Genomic DNA, 20,798 nt, shown 5'->3' with positions numbered 1-20,798 from the left:
TTGAATGTTGGGTTGAGAACACTAAGCTGGTATAGATAGATAAAAGTATTTAGGATGTGTATTCTCCGAGGGTGGCATTTTTGTAAGCGAGATTGAGTCAATGCAGTGAGTTTGCAGTTGCAATCAGCAGTATTCTGTAAGAAGGTAGTCAGCTCCTGACACCGGTCTATTATCAGACCAATTTTGCTTTAAGGGAGTGCAAGCTGGGTGGACTCAGGTTATCTTGTTCATAAGTCACAGACATGAAAGCAGCGAGAATGACCACTGGCAAACAGGTGGGAACAATGGCAAGAGTAGTCAGAATGAGGGGATAACAGCTAAGTTAGGAATGAACTCAATGGATGAAGCTGTACACATAAACTGGCTTTGGTGGTGGAGTCATGTCAGGCGAATGGACAAGGATAAATCACCTAGGAGAATAAAGAAGTATGAGAGGGAGTCCTAGATGACTATGGTTAGACCCAATTTCCAATGATTTGAAGATAAGAGGTACAGAACTAAACAAGGCCATAGAGCTAGTTACGAACAGAGGATAGGGGCAGCATTTAGTAAATTCACAGAGGCTTGCCAGACAATGTTGAAAGGTATTATAGTCTATAATGTACTACTACTACTACTACTACTACTACTACAGAATGGGCTGAGTGAAGAGGGCAGGGGTTTTTAGTTGGTGAAAATCCAACTCCCACACAGAGTGGTGTCTTTAAAAGATTTTCCCCTGCCATAACAAAAACTACTACTACTACTACTACTACTACTACTACTACTACTACTACTACTACTACTACTACTACCACCACCACCATGGTTCGAAGTCCATGCAAGCAAGGTGTTCAAAGGTTTGGATTCCATGTTGAATGACAGATCCTAAACCTAAACTTCTGGGGTCAACGATAGTGCAGGAGGCAGCATTGATGATGTGTGTTGGTGTAAGTGAGTATGTTGATGTTGATAGATCTCTGTGCGTATATAAGGTGGAGGTCCTACGTTCAGCCTGTTAGGTTTGTATAGCGAGAATGTGGGAAACAGTTGAGAGCCAGACAGTGGGGAACTTTGTTCAGAATGGCAGCCATTCTTTGCTGTGGCCAAGACAAACCACTAACCAAGGGTTTCAACCTACATTAAGTAATATGCAACTTATTTACACAGGTGACAGTAATCCTTCTGACATAAATAAATAAATTTGCAGACATCTTTAACACATTATTATGATTAATGTAGCTAATATAATTGAACTTAAAAAACTTACAAGTGGAGGTGGAAAGAGCGAGGGTCCTGGAGGCAACGATGGTGCAGGAGGCAGCATTGATGTTGTGTGTTGGTGTACGTGAGTATGTTGATGTTGATGGTGATGCATCTCTGTGCGTAAATAAGGCGGAGGTCCTACGTTCAGCGTTCGATCCTGCGAAGCTAAAAACCTGTTATCCAACTCTCGTCTCAACAAGTCAGCTTGATCTGGAACAAAGCAATTGTAGAAATAACAAGTTAACAAGAACGTAACATTTCAAATCCACTGTCTGTCAATGCTATAACAAAAACAATATTAACTTCCTACCAAATCTTCCTGGATTTTTTCAAGATACTTCTCAATTATATATTTTCATTGTCTCACAGATTTGTATCATGATATATCAATAATTCTTGACAAATACATATTAAACTTTAGTTTTAATAGAGACCATTTTAGCATTCAGTCATCAAATCTTTGTTTAAAAACAACTTACATCATAGATTCTCATCTCATATCATGACAACAAAAAATTTGCCTTCCATCCATCAGCTATTACTGTCCACTCCCATTTGCCATTTACACTGGATTGCTTGTACTACACTGGACCCACCCCGAGATTAAACACGCCACAAAAGGTGAAAGAGAAACATAAATGGGAAGAAACCTTACAACGCTTGACTTGAGGCAGGCGCAGAACAACCTGAAATCAAATTCGCCAAACCTTACTGTGAAACTTCTAACTACTGGAACAATCTTACAAGTGAAAAATAATAAAAGGTAAAACTCCATGGTTTTTTATTATCAACATTAACTAATAACAAAATTAAGTAGGGCAAAAGATTGCAAACAGGAGGAAAGAAAGTTAATGAGATACAAAGGTACAATATCAATGAGCTAAATGAATATCAACAACAGCACCTCACAGACATTCTTGCAAGATAAAAGAGACAAACAAGGGAGTCAATATTAAAAGACATCAACATTATAAATCATTGATACATTGACTCCTTTTTTTTTTTTTTTTTGACAGATAAGCAGTACATTGGTTCCTTGAATAGATTTAAACAAAACCAAAGAGTAAAACTATGCATTGCAGTAGCTTGTTCCTGTACTACTAATTCCTTTGACCAAGAACGCCGTAACAATCATACTCTACAAAAATTTGAGGATACAGTCCTCCTTACTCTCTCACAAAATGTTCCAGCCACACAACAATTTAAAACTCAAAGAGAAGAGAAACGACCCCTTGCCCTAGAGAAAATAAATGATTTACTGTAGATATTATAAATAAAAAGGAAAGGGCCAAAATGAAACAGAAAAAAAAGATGGACACACGTGGAAAGAAAACAGCTCCCCTCTTATACCGGTGTCTGATGCAAATAAGCAAAACCAAACTCACACAAAAAGGGGTCCTGCCATAAAGTGAAATATTCCCCCCCCCCCCCCCACACACACACACACAGCAGAAGCTCCCAAGCAGTGCGGCAAGAGAAAATGCCCCCATACAATAGGGCATAATCCTATTTCTCATGTATAATCCAGAGCAGGTTCATGTAGCGAAGCAAATGGCAATCAAAATCGTGCCTCCTCCCGGAGACAACATCCTTTTCGTAACACCATTGACAAAACATAAAAATCACAATCTGTCTTCCAAACCATCTATTGGTGCCTTCTGCAAAAACTGAAGAGGGATTACTCACAAATATAAGCAATCAAGGATCGTTACCTTCATTATGCATAGCTGTATGAATTTAAAAAACCTGTCATAGTGAGGAACAAAAATAAACAAACAGAGCACACTTGTAAGCAAACATTGAACCACACAACATGCACACTACTATATTCTGCTCTATGTCAGGAGAGGCAAGACCAACAACTACCCTACACTCATACAAAGTTACGTGAATAGTACCAAAAGAAAACTAAAGTATAAGGTAATATAAACGGGAGAAAATTAAAATTAAAAGCATCTACCCCCTCAAGGCAGTAACAAAAATATGAATAAGGCAAACATAATAATCTCAGACACCGAGTACAAGTTTGAGCTAGGTTAGCATACGTCAGCAAGTAATTACATAATGGTTATAAACATATCTTACGGCATCACCCAAAAGAAATAGCAATGATTAATTAGCACATAGAAATGTAATAACTCAGGTTTGAACAAATCTGGCCATGTTTTCTCCAGCTATCTCTTGACAAGTCTCCCACAGAAAAGTGAAAGCCAAAGGAATTAAGGAAGATACGTCACGGGATACAAGAAGTGAGCTCCTGCAATCTTGTGCCTAAATCAGCAACTACAGTAGAAGTCCACTCTAACTAGTACAGCATATAAGGAGAACCCCGTTACAACAGCAGTTCCTGCATTTCCCTTCAAAATTCCTATATTAAACTGTGTATTATCCTTCAGTTACAGCGAGAGCCCTGTCACTAAGGCATCCGTTATTACAAGCGATTAAGTGTGCGTTAGTTTTATCTCTTACTGATATTTATGCATCCCAGCCATTATGTTGCATGCAACTGATCACCTTCGGTATCGTTTCCTAGCTATATACACTAGCGAGCTCTCTTTTCGATATTCGAAGGCAATGTCAGAGTCCATCAGTAATACCCGCCTACTGGTGTTCCGTAAAGAAAACTTGAAATGAAAGAGAACGTTTTCATTATAAATGCGTAAATAACGTGTCCGGTAACAGCTGTTAACTCGTTAAAAATAAAGGCTGAATAAACGAACGCTTAATTTTAATGCTACCCACTACATTTAAGTAAGAATGAGATACACGTCAAGATATGGCAGAGTGCATCGTTGATTTCAGAGGTTAATTTATACTTTCTCGTGTCCGGATAAATTTTGGAAATTTATAGTGAGAAGGTTATATCATTTCTTAATGGTGCTTGAAGTAGGTTTTCATCACACATATACTACGTTTAAGTTTGCCACAAAATGCGATTGATCATCTTAGCTATGTATCGTTTTCTCACTGTGTGCACTTGCGAACTCTCTCGTCGACATTTGAAGGTGATGTCGGAGACTATTAGTAATACCCATGAACAGATGTTCTGTAAAGAAAATTAGAAATGAAAAAAGAGAATATGTTTTCGTAATAAATACATTAATAATGTGGTCGATAGCAGTCTGAGTTGTTAACTCCTCATAAATAAAGGCTAAGTAAACTACGGTATTTCGCGGCATAATCGTCGCCACCGCGTAATCGTCGCATCCTTATTTTCAATACAAAAATCGGACTTTAAACCTTTAATTACATAATCGTCGCACGTCCAAAATTTTGTTCACTAATCTGGTTAAAAGGTAAATGGAACTGCAACGTAAGTTGCACATGAATGCGCAATTTAAATACGTGTATGGTTTATGGGCAATTTGGCAACACAGTCACGTTTGCGACATGTTGCACAACGTATAAATAAATAATACCGGTATATGTACGACGCATGGCTTACCGGTAGACTATCGGCAGTTTGACAACGTGGTCGCGAGACAGTGTACTATTTATTCACCACCTACATATTATGAGTTCCCATTTGAAATACGTAAGGCTGTAAGTTATCGCTTATCGGCAACGTCGCCAGGAAATACCGGCTAGGTAGGTTGAATGGACCTCGACCCAGCCCTCAGATACAGGTAAAATTCCCTGACCCGGCCGTGAATTGAACCCGAGGCCTCCGTGTAAGTGGCAAGCACGCTACCCCTACACCATGGAGCCGGCTCCTGTGTTATTGCGCACGAAGTGAAATCCAAGACGATAACGCAGATTTCCACGGAATTATTCAGCCGAATTATTTACGATGTCTCAGTTGTCATCGCTAGACTCTTATCTTACAACTACGTCATAAGTGTCCGGGCATGGGATGAAAACTTTTATCCAAGCAGTCAAGATAATTATTATCCAATGCTATTAAAGTTTTATTTTATAAACTCGTCAGTAATGTAATGTAAAATCATCAATAACTGGGAAGAAATATTAACCTAATTACCGTATGTTTAAAAGAAATTGAAAAAAATGAATGTTTGTTACTGACGTCTCGGAATACAGTCAACTATACAGTAGATCTACACCGCGCTAGCTAGAGCTCCGGTTTGCGAGCTTTGCGCAAGCGCAGTAGTGTGTCGCAACCAACGAGCTAAACTGATAAATTGTTGCATGCTTCCTTGCTGCCTAACAGTATTGGCTGCTCTGGAATGGACAGATCACAGATGCATTTATTTGTTTCAGATTTACGTGATTACTGTAGACATGTGGGCGTGAGAATTTAAGTTTTTAATTTGTGTTTTGGGTGTTTGCAGAAATAATTTGTTTTAATAGTGAACAATTACGGAAAGTCATTTATATCGCAAAACATTAACGTGTGAAGAAGCATTTATAAGCGATTATGGGTAAATACAGAAACTATTCTGCGGGCTTCAAGCTAAGCGTAATTGCCTTCGCTGAACAGCACGGGAACAGAGCTGCAGAAAGAAAATTTTCTGTGAGTGAAAAGTTGGTGCGTGACTGGCGGAAAGTAAAAAACAAGCTAAAAAGCACAAACCCTTCTAGACGCGCGTTTAGAGGTCCTAAAACAGGGAAGTTTCCTATAATTGACGAAGAAGTGTTTAGGTACGTCAGTGAAATACGTAACAATGGCTGCAGTGTATCATATGAAATGTTACAAATTAAGGGATAGGAGGTAGCGCGCAAACACAACATACCCGTAACTCAGTTTAAGGCGACTCGTGGGTGGATTAAGGGGTTCATGCGACGACACAATCTGTCAGTGCGAAGGAGAACAACACTAAGCCAAAAGTTGCCTGCTGATTACACGGACAAGATTGTAAATTTTCACCGATTTGTCATACGTTTGCGCAAGGAAACTTCGTACTTGCTTTCTCAAATCGGTAATGCCGATCAGACTCCAATCTTTTTTGATATGCCTCGCAACAGCACTATTGCGCTAAAAGGATCACGGAGTGTATTAATGAAAACCAGCGGTAGTGAGAAGTTGCAATGCACGGCAATGCTAGCCATTAGGCCTACAGCTGACGGGAGAAAGTTGCCGCCTTACATCATTTTCAAGAGGAAAACGATGCCTAAGAATATACAGTTTCCCCGTGGAATTCATGTACGAGTGCAACCAAAGGGTTGGATGGACGTAGAACTCATGCTGGACTGGGTTAAACAACCAGCTCTGCTTGTTTTAGATAGTTTCCGAGGTCACCTCGTGAACGAAGTGAAGCAAATTCTCACTACAAATAAGACACGATAGATAGTCATTCCTGGTGGCCTAACATCTGCTTTGCAGCCACTAGACGTATGTGTTAATAAACCCTTTAAAGACCACTTACGTCGATTTTACAACGAGTGGATGATGAGCGGCGATCAGCAATTGACGCCCGCCGGAAATATCAGGCGTCCACCGTTGGACTTGTTATGCTCGTGGGTGAAGAAGAGTTGGGATCTTATACCACCTGAACTAGTCTCCAAGAGCTTCAAAAGGACTGGGATTTCGAATGCACTAGACGGTTCCGAAGATGACGCAGTGTGGCAGGGAGACGAAGAATCTGATACGGGTATTAACAGAGGCGAGGACGGCGCATCAGATAGCGAAACCTGCGATAGCGACACCGAAGATTTGGAATAAATTGCGTACCGGTAAGTCCGCATTTCACAACAAAGCGATAATTTTTTGCAAGTGTAATATTTTAACTTAATACTCAAATTAATGACAAATTAACTTAATACGTTCATTTTTATTTTCAGGTTGGAAAAACGTTCGCCGAATTGTTGCGAAAAATTATGAATTTTGTTTTAGACTATTTTAATTATTTTGATGTATAAACGCGAGTATTACGTGTGCATCTTAAATTTGTATCAAATACAATTTAGTTACAAATACATTTTTTGAGTAATACAAATACTGGTATCAAATATTCATCGTATAATGGTCGCACCCTACAATTTTTTTCGAAAATTTTGGTATAAAAAGTGCGACGATTATGCCGTGAAATACGGTATTACTTAATTTTAATACTATACTGTACACCGATGCCTTTGCTGGCGAGATGTAGTGTTTACAGTGCACTATGTCTTCTGGTATGGGCTACATCAAATTTGTTACTTTCATTGACCTGTCTCAGTCTCATCCTTGGCTTTGACAATATGAAAGTAACTGAGGTATGAGTGATGCTAGTAATACCATTGCTTCTGCAGCCAGTCCCTGTTATGAATGGTGTGAAAATATCACTCATAGGGTCGGTTGGTGCATGCATTTCAGTGGGCTTGGCAGACTGACATGTAATAGCAACGGCTGGCTCGGTGAGGAAAGCAACGGGAAACTACCTCACTCCTCATTTCCCTAGTATGCCTCTTCAGTGACGCCTAGACTATTTATGACAGCTGTTGGTGGAGCTGCAGAGGATCAAACTAGCCTCCGGGCTGAATACCCAACACACAATGTACACTGAATTAAGAATGAATGTGATGCACCTCAAGATATGGCAGAGCGCATCACTGATTTCAGAGGTTAGCTGTATTTCCTCTTGTCTGGTTCAATTTCGGAAAGGCTATTTCCACGCAAATTTATAGCGAGAATGTTATCACTTCTCTACATGCACTTGACATATGTTTTCATGAAACATATACGGTTAGGTTAGGTGACTATGTCTGAAGAAGAAAACTGAAATATTTGCCATAGAAGTCTCTGGAGTGATACTATAATTCTTTCAGAATGAAATTAAACATATTTTCATGTAGTATCGGATTTAGAAAAATAACGAACAAGTAAGCCATAGAGTGGATGTCATCCGTGAAAATGCAAGTTTTGAACAAACTGATTACTGTTTTATACCAATCTTAATGTCTATGGGGGATTTTCCCAAATTTTACAAAAAAAGTCTGACAAAATGACAATCCACTATAGCCAGTAAATTAAAGAATTCTCGCTATAATGAACTTCTACTTGTACTTAACCGTAGAACTGCTGCAGGTTTATCTGTCAAATGCTGCAATTATTTTCAATAATAAAACCATGCCTGTAATCACATGTTAATGCTAATAAATCCATATTATACACCATTAGAAATCTGAAAGATACATCTACATGAATATGACAGAAATAACAAAAAATATTGTTAAAATTTCTCACTATCGTAAAATACTACTATATATTTTTTGAACAAAGGAAACTGTTGAAATATTTTGCTCTAATTAAAGAATTTTTAATATATGTTATTATGACACCAGGTTTCTGTTTGTAGTAGAGTTTTGAAGCTAATGTTCTAGGGCATAATAATACACTTCAAAAGTTCACAGTGAGGACAAACTTGTCACTTGCATTATTCTTTGCTGCACGTTTACAACACACCATTCTTAGTACACGTTGTGCATATTATACATGTAAAGAATTCACTGAAATGTTGATTCATTGTATATCTTGTATACAAGTATGGCTGGGCACTCTCAGGAGACAGTCCTGACCACCTCTATACATGTTTGATTTCCTCATTTTTTCAGTCTTTTCAAACTGTCACAACTGCATGTGGTAGATTTTCTATCATGAAGAATGTGTGAAGGACAAGTAGGAGCTTGATTATGTCCTCCCTTGGGAATACAGTTTGTCACCCACGTAAGAGGTTTTCTTTATCATATGAAGAAAAAAAAATCTGAATCGTTTGGAACCAAAATGTCAAAATCCACTTTAAGGTCACAGGAGAGGTTGACTATCATTGACGATAATGTTGGTAAATAATGAGGTGGGTCAGCATTTATCACTGTGCCACTGACTTCTATGGAAAGTTATATGATACTTTTGAAAGGTAGGTAGGCAAGTGTGTTTACTTATTTATGTATTCAAGCAGACCTGGCGAACAGCTGGAAACTGCACATGATGATGATTTATTCATGTCAGAAGGGATAAATGAAAATACATTTACAGCAGACAAAGTAAACATATTTATGCATTAAATAAACTTGCATATTACATACATGTTTACGTAGTTGTTCTGAGTTAAATAGTGTTAAATAGTGTTTTATATAAATTATGAACAGTCTGCTGATGATGCACTTTTCTTTGTCAAGGCGATTGATGTACCCCTACTCAATCTGAGGTTATCAGTCTCCCTAAGCTTCGATGCTTATAGATTCAGCTTTAAAACTGGAGTTGCCGTGGGTGGTGGAAGCGATTACCTCAGGCGCATTGACAAAGAATACTGCAATGTATTTGAAATATTGCTCAACTGTACATAAGGTACATAAAACAACAGCATGGTTTAACCCGAAAGAAGAACTAAATAAACAGACCGTGGAAGCTTCACATATAAGAAACAATGTTAACTACCATAACTAAAAGACAAAGACATTGTATTAACAATCATAACAAAGAAAAAAAGGAAGAAAAAGTGACAAACCAGTGGCTACATAGAAGTACATAATCATTTACATTGTTATTTATATACAAGAGTACACAATCAATTACATGTACTTTAATCTACACCGCCTTCATCCAGAAACAGGCAAGAGTTACAACATTGTCATATGCCTCAGGGTTTCATCTTCCTGGTGTATAATAGAACATTCTATTTATAGTGGTATTATTCCAAAAGTCATAAAATGTAAGCAACTGTAATGTGCTGTTTGATGAAGATCAGGCAGGAAACACACAAGCTGGGTGCCATTAAGCATCACACACAGATGAGTCCATATAAAAAAAATCTGAAAACCCCCTTTTGTATAAATCAGTACAGTTTTCATCTACATCAATCTCTGCTGATGATCACACTCACCCTTCCACAATCTCAGAAAAGATACAAATTCTTAAAGTTATTTCAATATGAATGCTTCATTGGTCCACTCATTAGTACAATTAATGAATTTGTTCAATCAAAAAGTTAATCTAGTTGAAATTCCATTCTCTCTTTAGTTGAGCAATTTCAGCTTCAGCGAGTCCACAATTTGCTTCTCAAAACTTAGTTTTACTGCTGGAACAACACAGTAATTCATCTCTGAAGGGGCATTTTACTACAGTAGTTAAAATGGAAAGCTGCTCGTCCTTCGCATGTCTGCTGAGTTCTACTATATATGGTGTTTTGTGTCATGGCTTGAAAAGCTATTCAGAATCAATCACTGGAAATAAAGAAAATGTCCAAGTACAGGAAGTAATTAGTATTAGCAAAGTACTGAACTGATAATAAAGATATTTACAAAAATATACAAAAGGTGAAAGCTAGAAAAGCAGCTGGAATTGATAAGATTTCTGGAAATAAACCAAAGGCTATGGATTGGAATATAGCACCATATTTGGAGTACTTATTCGTTAACTGTTTGTATGAAGGAGACATCCCAAATGAAAGCAGAGTTGCTATCTTGGCCACAGTGTACAAGGAAAGGGTGATAAAAAGTGGACAATTACAGGCCAATCAGCTTGACAACTCGGGGAAATCATTCCTTTTGATTATATTAGTTACATTTGCTAAATAAGTAACAGGTTTGCTAGAAGGCAGTTTGGGTTTAAGAAAGGTTATTCCAGTGAGGCTGAGCTTGTTGGATTCCAGCAAGATATACCTAATATTTTAGATTCAACAAGTCAATGGACTGTATCACCATTCACATCTCTGAAGCTTTTGATTGGGTAGATCATAAGAGACTACAGATGACAATGAGGGCTAATGGACTAGGCATGAGAGTGATTGAATGGGTGTCTAAATTTCTAGAAAAAAGAACTCGGGAATTAGAGTAGGTGAAGCATTATTTGACCCTCTGATGCTTAAGAGGAAGGGTCATGCAAGGCAGTATTGTTGCTAGTGGCTTTATGTCGCACCGACACAGATGGGTCTTATGGCAACGACGGGATAGGAAAGGCCTAGGAGTTTGAAGGAAGCGGCCATGGCCTTAATTAAGGTACAGCCCCACCATATGCCTGGTGTGAAAATGGAGAAACCACGGAAAACCATCTTCAGGGCTGCCGACAGTGGGATTCGAACCCACTATCTCCCAGATGCAAGCTCACACCCGTGCGCCTCTAACCACACGGCCAACTCGCCCAGTCGCAGTACTGTTGGACTTTTAAGTTCTCTTATACGCCTTAATAGAGATGATATGAGCAAAGAACTGGAATCATAGGTAAGGCTTTTTGTAGATGATGTTAAACTGAATAGAATGATGATCAGTAAATTACAGGATTATGTAGGACTGAAGAAAATGGGGGGGCGGGGAAACAAACAATATTGTGAGATGGACAGCAGACAATGGTATGATGGTAAATGGAGTGAAAAGTCACATAAGTTTTGCCAACAAGAAGGGTCCCCTCTGTTTTAATTGTTGCGCTGATGGGGTAAAAGCACCTCGTGGAGATTGCTGCAAGTACCTAGGTGTTAATACACTGACTGACAGAGCAAATGCAACACCAAGAAGGAGTGGTCAGAACTTTATGCCAATTGCAGGGTAGACTGACGTCACTGAGGTATGCTCATGATGTGAAATGCGCCGCTGTGCTGCGCACGTAGCGAACGATAAATGGGACACGGCGTCGGCGAATGGCCCACTTCGTACCGTGATTTCTCAGCCGACAGTCATTGTAGAACGTGTTGTCGTGTGCCACAAGACACGTGTATAGCTAAGAATGCCAGGCCGCCATCAACGGAGGCATTTCCAGCAGACAGACGACTTTACGAGGGGTATGGTGATCGGGCTGAGAAGGGCAGGTTGGTCGCTTCGTCAAATCGCAGCCGATACCCATAGGGATGTGTCCACGGTGCAGCGCCTGTGGCCAAGATGGTTGGCGCAGGGACATGTGGCACGTGCGAGGGGTCCAGGCGCAGCCCGAGTGACGTTAGCACGCGAGGATCGGCGCATCCGCCGCCAAGCGGTGGCAGCCCCGCACGCCACGTCAACCGCCATTCTTCAGCATGTGCAAGACACCCTGGCTGTTCCAATATCGACCAGAACAATTTCCCGTCGATTGGTTGAAGGAGGCCTGTACTCCCGGCCCCGGCGTCCGCTCAGAAGACTACCATTGACTCCACAGCATAGACGTGCACGCCTGGCATGGTGCCGGGCTAGAGCGACTTGGATGAGGGAATGGCGGAACGTCGTGTTCTCCGATGAGTCACGCTTCTGTTCTGTCAGTGATAGTCACCGCAGACGAGTGTGGCGTCGGCGTGGAGAAAGGTCAAATCCGGCAGTAACTGTGGAGCGCCCTACCGCTAGACAACGCAGCATCATGGTTTGGGGCGCTATTGCGTATGATTCCACGTCACCTCTAGTGCGTATTCAAGGCACGTTAAATGCTCACCGCTACGTGCAGCATGTGCTGCGGCCGGTGGCACTCCCGTACCTTCAGGGGCTGCCCAATGCTTTGTTTCAGCAGGATAATGCCCGCCCACACACTGCTCGCATCTCCCAACAGGCTCTACGAGATGTACAGATGCTTCCGTGGTCAGCGTACTCTCCGGATCTCTCACCAATCGAACACGTGTGGGATCTCATTGGACGCCGTTTGCAAACTCTGCCCCAGCCTCGTACGGACGACCAACTGTGGCAAATGGTTGACAGAGAATGGAGAACCATCCCTCAGGACACCATCCGCACTCTTATTGACTCTGTACCTCGACGTGTTTCTGCGTGCATCGCCGCTCGCGGTGGTCCTACATCCTACTGAGTCGATGCCGTGCGCATTGTGTAACCTGCATATCGGTTTGAAATAAACATCAATTATTCGTCCGTGCCGTCTCTGTTTTTTCCCCAACTTTCATCCCTTTCGAACCACTCCTCCTTGGTGTTGCATTTGCTCTGTCAGTCAGTGTATATGGAAAGATCATTGCTGGGGTAATCACATTAAAGAGGTTGTAAATAAAGGTTATAAATATCTTCATATGGTTATAAGAGTATTCAAGGGTTTTACTATGGATATGAAAGAGAGGGTGTATAAGTCACTGGTAAGACCCCAATTAGAGTATGGTTCCAGTGTATAGGGACTCTCACCAGGATTACTTGATTCGAGAATTGGAGAAGATCCTAAGGAAAGCAGAACAATTCGTTCTTGGCAATTTCTGACACAGGAGTGTTACAAAAATGTTGCAAACTTTGGGCTGAGAAAATTTGGGAGAGACTAGATGCACTGCTTGACTAAGCAGTATGTTGCACGTTATAAATTTCATTTCTAGTCCGTATTGATCTACTTGTGATACAAAATTATTATAATTTTATTATAGACCACCTATTCAATACATTATAAGCTAATATGGAATTACATCCTTATCAAATTGTTAACATAGTACATATTTTGCTCCTTTTAGTGAGCATCATCAGCCAAATAACATTTACTCAAGGTTTAGTAAGATCATGAACATATTCTATTGAGTTAAAATATGCTTTACAAGCATGAGTGACTAGTCTTACGATATTTCACTGATCATGTAAAAACTAAAAAGTTATCTCTTAAGCTTAAACACAATTGTCTAAAATCTTGGTATTAACATTGTCATTAAAACTTACAGATGAAACTCGTCTATTAACCGTATATTTTTTTTTTTTTTTTTTTTTTTTGCTAGGGGCTTTACGTCGCGCCGACACAGATAGGTCTTATGGCGACGATGGGATGGGAAAGGCCTAGGAGTTGGAAGGAAGCGGCCGTGGCCTTAATTAAGGTACATCCCCAGCATTTGCCTGGTGTGAAAATGGGAAACCACGGAAAACCATTTTCAGGGCTGCCGATAGTGGGATTCGAACCTACTATCTCCCGGATGCAAGCTCACAGCCGCACGCCTCTACGCGCACGGCCAACTCGCCCGGTAACCGTATATTTAAAACCTTTGTATGAGATCTGGCTAAATGTATTGATTCAATATTCTTGAATTGTATAATTGTCCTTGAACCTTCATTGTATGTTTAGCGATTTCATGAAGCTAATAGTATCTTGTAATGTAGACCTTTGTCTTACTCCCAATATACTGGAGTAACACTAGTGCAGTATGTATTGGTTAAAATCCAAATATTTGTCACTATGTCAGTCTTATTATTCTTAAAATGAACTTGTTAGTAAAATGAAAACATTCAGTGTGAAGTGGAACTTGAATGAACACGCAGATTTGTATAATAAAAGGAGCACTAAATGGAGCAACAAGCAGTTATCATGAAGTTGTAACACTAGACAATTACACAGCAGCAGGAAGGAAATATCAACAAGCTCAATTCAAAATCTGTGGTCGTCAAGTGTAATAGGCAATCATCTATCCAGATCATCACACAGGAATTCCAAACTGCATCAGGATCCACTCCAAGTACTATGACAGTTCAGCAGGAGGTGAGAAAACATGGATTTCATAGTTGAGCGGCTGCCCATAAGCCACACATCATGCAGGTCAATGCCAAACAACGCCTTGCTTGGTGCAAGGAGCGTAAACATTGGACGATTGAACAGTGGAAGAACGTTGTGTGGAGTGACGAATCACGGTACACAATGTGGGTATGGCGAATGCCCGGTGAACGTCATCTGCCAGCGTGTGTAGTGCAAACAGTAAAATTCAGAGGCGGTGGAGTTATGGTGTGGTCGTGATTTTCATGGAGGGGGCTTGCACCCCTTGTTTTGTTTGGCACTATCACAGCACAGGCCTACATTGATGTTTTAAGCACCTTCTTCCTTGCCACTGTTGAAGAGCACTTCAGGGATGGCGATTGAATCTTTCAACACGATCAAGCACCTGTTCATAATGCACGGCCTGTGGTGGAGTGGTTACACGACAGTAACATCCCTGTCATGGACTGGCCCGCACAGAGTCCCGACCTGAATCCTATAGAACACCTTTGGGAGGTTTTGGAACACCGACTTCGTGCCAGGCCTCACCGACCGACATCGCTACCTCTCCTCAGTGCAGCACTCCATGAAGAATGGACTGCCATTCCCCAAGCAAACTTCCAGCACCTGATTGAACGTATGCCTGCGAGAGTGGAAGCTGTCATCAAGACTAAGGTTGGGCCAACACCATATTGAATTCCAGCATTACTGATGGAGGGTGCCACGAACTTGTACGTCATGTTCAGCCAAGTGTCCGGATACTTTTGATCACATAGTGTAAATGTTATAATAAAACGCATTACAGTCATGCCTGTAGATACCCATTTATTTTTTTATTTTTATTTTTTGGGCTAGTTGCTTTAAATCGCACCGACACAGATATGTCTTATGGCGACGATGGGACAGGAAGGGGCTAGGAGTGGGAAGGAAGCAGCCATGGCCTTAATTAAGGTACAGCCCCAGCATTTGCCTGGTGTGAAAATGGGAAACCACGGAAACTTGATACTGGCCGCACTTAAGCGACTGCAGCTATCAAGCTCGGTGATATCCATAAATTTGACAAGCATTCCTGTTATTTATTTTTATTCTTTCCATCGTGAATTTTTTTTTTTGGTTCAATCACTACTGATTTGCATTTAGGGCAGTCGCCCAGGTGGCAGATTCCCTATATGTTGTTTTCTTAGCCTTTTCTTAAATAATTGCAAGGAAATTGGAAATTTATTGAACATCTCCCTTGGTAAGTTAATTCCAATACCTAATTACCCTTCCTATAAACAAATATTTGCCCCAATTTGTCCTCTTGAATTCCAGCTTTATCTTCATATTGTGATCTTTCCTACTTTTAAATACACCACCCAAACTTATTCATGTACTTATGACATTCCACGCCATCTCTCCACTGACAGCTCGGAACATACCATTTACGGCAAGAAATCTGCTTCATTTCCCGTATCAAATCCGGTACAATGAATCAATAACAGTAAATTTCCACCTTTTTGATACTTATATTAGCATTAAGTCAATCAATCAATCAATCAATCAATCAATCAATCAATCAATCAACCAAAACATATACAGTACATGTTTCAATCCATTTGGAACATCTTCAGCTGTATTATGACGCTTAGGTGAAATTACAAAGTATTTACCTTCTTAAAAACATCTTGATAAGTACCTTGTTTTACTGAAAAGCTATGTGAATTTAAGAAATTGAAATAAATTAAAATCAATGTGGATGGTTGAATGGGGTGTTGAAATGGGAGGGAAATGGATTTACTTATTTTAGCCTATTTTAAAACTATCCAGTCATTGGAACAGATGTTATAAAAATGTTTCTATTTCCAGCACTTTTCACTGTGATATATGATATTCTGCTTGTCTACTAATAAAATGTTTTTGATAACTTTCCTTTAAATAACTTTCCTTTGTCACTGTTCTGTATTTTACAAGGGTGTTCTCTTCATTTGCTCCTTCCAAGGTGATTTTTTTTTATTTTTTAATTTTTATAAAAGTGTCTCTTGAATTCAATTAATTCAGGATCAATGAAGCTGATTGCTGTCCTACTATTATTAAAAGAGCTTCCCCAAAATGTGAAAAGAAATAAAATGGGGAATTGCTTTTTTTTAAACGTGTTTTAACTCAGCACAAAGAAACCTAGTATATAAAAGTGTGGTTTCATACCTTGTTGTTGACAAAATCTACTGTGTCCTCAGAGGAGCGACGGCTGATGCAGCCTTCAGTCTTGTGAAGTAATGATGTGTGTGTTCCAAAGCTTGCTCCGCCTTCGGGGGAGGCAAGGCTATGGAGTGGGGTGGAGGCGTGTCGTTTACGGTCGTGGTTTTGGCTTTAGAAGAAGGGGGAGGGGGAACAGACATACAGGTGGACTGAAGTTTGTTCATTTTCTTTCTTTTATTGTCTGTATTGTTTTTTAATGCCTAATGCTTCCAGGTGTGATAATATCCTGTCGTATATAGGGTTCCTATTATCAATTATATCGTTCAGGTTATTATCCTGATTATTTTGTTGATCTAAGTAAATGTACATATTTTCTAGTGAATTTAAAAGACCATCCTTATTTGTTTCAGGTAATATTGTTAAATCTTGCTCTATAGTGGTTGCACTCATATGTTTGCCCATCGCGGAAATACTTTTATGCCTCTCGGCGTTGACATGCTCTAAGTATCTTACCGTAAAACTGCGTCCAGTTTGCCCAATGTACGATTTTTTACACTGATGACGTTTTAATTTGTAAACCCCTGAATCTAAATGTTTGTCTTTCCCTAGGGAATTAACGCTGTTGTAGTTTAAAAAAATGTTGCATAGTATTATTACTGGTTGAGTAGTCTGGCTCCATGGCTAAATGGTTAGCATGCTGGCCTTTGGTCACAGAGGTCCTGGGTTCGATTCCCAAGAGGGTCAGGAATTTTAACCATCCTTGGTTAATTTCGCTGCCATGGGGGCTGGGTGTACGTGTCTTCATCATCATCATTTCATCCTCATCACGATGCGCAGGTCGCCTACGGGAGTCAAGTCAAACTCCCAGCACTAAAAGCCATACACCATTTTTACTGGTTGAGTACGCAATCTTATAGTTATATTTTCTGAACAAATTCATTACTGCATATACATTAGGATTGTTGAAAGTGAACCTGACATATTTATCTTTCTTCTTTATTTCGGATGTTAGATTAGTATGAAACTTCTGTTTGAATTTTCTAATTATTTTATTTACCATATTAAGTCCAAAACCATTATATTGGGCTTGTTTACAGATAAAGAGCAATTCTTTTTCTTGTTCTGCATGGGAGAGAGGTATATTAAATGCTCTGTATATGTGACTATAGTAAGTTTAACTTTGTGTGATTCAGGATGTAATGAGTGGTTCTTTATCATAATAGGAGTAAAAGTGGGCTTTCTATGTATCTTAAAAATAAACTCTTCCTTATCCCATCTTATATTTATGTCTGAAAATTTTATGCAAACTTCTTTTTCTTTTTCTACATTAAACTTTACTCTGGAATCTAATGAATTAAAAATATTTAGGATATTATCACTATTGTTCACTCCTTGATCTATTACTATAAACGCATCGTCTACAAAACATATCCATAGATTTAGACCCTCTATTTGTCCTATTATTTTGGTCTGTTCAAGATGATCCAGATAAATGTTGGCTAAAATGCCAGAAGCGGGAGCTCCCATACGGGAGCCTTCTATTTCTGGTAGGCAAAGTTGTTTGTGTTCATTTAATTCTTCCTAATGATTTATATTTCTTCATCTACTGGGATATTTGTATACATGTCTTTGATATCAAAAGAACATGTTATATGATGTGGTGTTAACCTAAAATTCTTAAGTACTTGACAGAAATGTACTGAAATTTTTATTGGTGTCTTATTGTGAAAAATGTAATGATTAGTTAAGAATGTATGTATGTATGTATGTATGTATGTATGTATGTATGGGGATGCTTTGCAAGTAGGACTGCTACCGAAGTTTATAACTGATCTTATGGGCATTCCTTCGTTGTGTAACCTGGGTAAGGCCCTTGCAGTTGGAAGACCGGGATTCATATTAAACAGTTTCTGGACATCTTGCTCATTTAAAATGAAGGCTGTGCTTCTTAGTATTGCTTTTTAACTTTTTCTGAGTACATATTGTAAGGTCTCGATCTATTTCTAAAAAAGAGCTATTGTTGAAAAAATTCAGTTTTCCTGATATATTTCTCCTGATCTAAAACTACTATTGTCCCCCCCTTAACAGGTTTAGTAATTACTACTACTTCTTGTTTTATTTTGCATGATTAACTCATAGTGGTTCCATCTTAACTACTATGGAACTACTATGAGTTAATCATGCAAAATAAAACAAGAATTAGTAGTAATTACTAAACCTGATAAGGGTGGGACAATAGTAGTTTTAGATAAGGAGAAATATATCAGGAAAACTGAATTTTTTCAACAATAGCTCTTTCTTAAAAATAGATCGAGACCTTACAATACGTACTCAGAAAAAGTTAAAAGCAATACTAAGATCGAACGACGTGGGATATGAATGAAAAAAAAAACTCATAGTGGGTTTAATCCTACTTTTACAAGGCACGGAATTTTCTTTTTTACTTCATGTCTGACGTCATTTTGGACCTCGTTAGGGAGTTTTTGTATAGCAGTTTCTACTTCCGCAATGGTAGTTATTAGTTTTTTTTTCCTTGTTCGTTCCTATCCAATTGAAATTTGGGCCTTGACTTAACGTTTTCTTTTCCTCCTCAGAAATGTTCATGACGGGAGAGAGGTATTCATTTAAATCTGTTTCTAAACTTGTAGATTGAGATTTGCCCTTTCTTTCAATTGACCTGGCATTTTTTTTCTAGTTGCTTAACGTCGCACCAACACAGATAGGTCTTATGGCGACGCTGAGATAGGAAAGGCCTAGGAATGGAAAGTAAGCGGCTGAGGCCTTAATTAAGGTACAGCCCCAGCATTTGCCTGGTGTGAAAATGGGAAACCATGGAAAACCATCTTCAGGGCTGCCGACAGTGGGGTTCGAACCCACTATCTCCCAGGTGCGAGCTCACAGCTGCGCGCTCCTAACCGCATGGCCAACTTGCCCAGTCCTGGCATTTTTAAGCCGTAATTATTTGTTATTAAGGGTTTCTTGCTTCCTACTTAGAATGATATCCATTCTTTCTTGGGTATATCTTTTCAATGAATCCCACTCCAAGGGCAACAGTAGTGTTGATGTTTGGAGATGTGCTGGATACATTTTACCATTAAGAAACGCTTTCTTCCCATAAAGGTATTTTATTTCATTTTTCAACCAAATTCGATTCATTCATTTTTGTGTATCATAGGTGATAGCTGGAGGGCGTTTACTTTGGGTTTTATTTCAACATTTAGGTACTAGGTTATCCTTGAGACAGTTCTTTAAGAAAACGATATTATTTGCTAACTTTGCTACTTTCACTTTAGGTTAAAATAGATGTTGTCATGTTTATTTGCCTGGTTGGCCTTAAGATTGCAAGAAATCAGCTTCATTTCCCACATCAAATCCGGTACAATGAATCAATAACAATAAATTTCCACCTTTTTGAAACTTATATTTGCATTAAGGAAATCAGTCAATCATATACAGTACATGTTTCATTCCATTTGGAACATCTTCAGCTGTATTATAATGCTTAGGTGAAATTACAAAGTATTTATCTTCTTAAAAACATCTTGATAAGTACCTTGTTTTACTTAAAATCTATGTGAATTTAAAAAACTGAAATAAATGAAAATCGATGTGGATGGTTGAATGGGGTGTTGAAATGGGAGGGAGACTGATTTACTTATTTTAGCCTATTTTAAAACTATATCTATTCATTGGAACAGATGTTATAAAAATGTTTCTGTTTCCAGCACTTTTCACCGTGATATATGATATTCTGTTTGTCTACTAATAAAATGTTTTTGATAACTTTCCTTTGTCACTGTTCTATATTTTAAAAGGGTGTTCTCTTCATTTGATCCTTCCAAGGCGAATGTTGTTTGTTTTAATTTTTATAGAAAGTGTGTCTTGAATTCAATTAATTCAGGATCCCAAAGCTGATTGCTGTCTTACTATTATTAAAAGGGCTTTCCTGAAATCTGAAATGAAATAAAATGGGGAATTGCTTTTCAAAAATGTGTTTTAACTCTGCACAAGGAAACCTAGTATATAAAAGAGTGGTTTCATACCTTGTTGTTGACAAAATCTACTGTGTCCTTGGAGGAACGACGGCTGATGCAGCCTTCCGTCTTGTGAA

General features: G+C 39.1%; 1 protein-coding gene across 3 annotated transcripts in view; it reads right to left on the bottom strand.

Annotated features, from left to right (window-relative positions):
• The window catches only part of tay (tay bridge), a 942,824-nt gene that overhangs the window by 97,811 nt on the left and 824,215 nt on the right, over window positions 1–20,798 (bottom strand). For all 3 annotated transcript variants that reach the window (XM_067141886.2, XM_067141887.2, XM_067141888.2), the window contains exon 12: window positions 1,250–1,455. In XM_067141886.2, the coding sequence (XP_066997987.2) occupies window positions 1,250–1,455 (206 nt within the window). The remainder of the gene's footprint in view (window positions 1–1,249; window positions 1,456–20,798) is intronic.

Source organism: Anabrus simplex, chromosome 2 (assembly GCF_040414725.1).
Source record: "Anabrus simplex isolate iqAnaSimp1 chromosome 2, ASM4041472v1, whole genome shotgun sequence".
NCBI lineage: Eukaryota > Metazoa > Arthropoda > Insecta > Orthoptera > Tettigoniidae > Anabrus > Anabrus simplex.
Note: the sequence above shows the minus strand (reverse complement) of the source record. Positions and strands in the feature narration are given on the sequence as shown.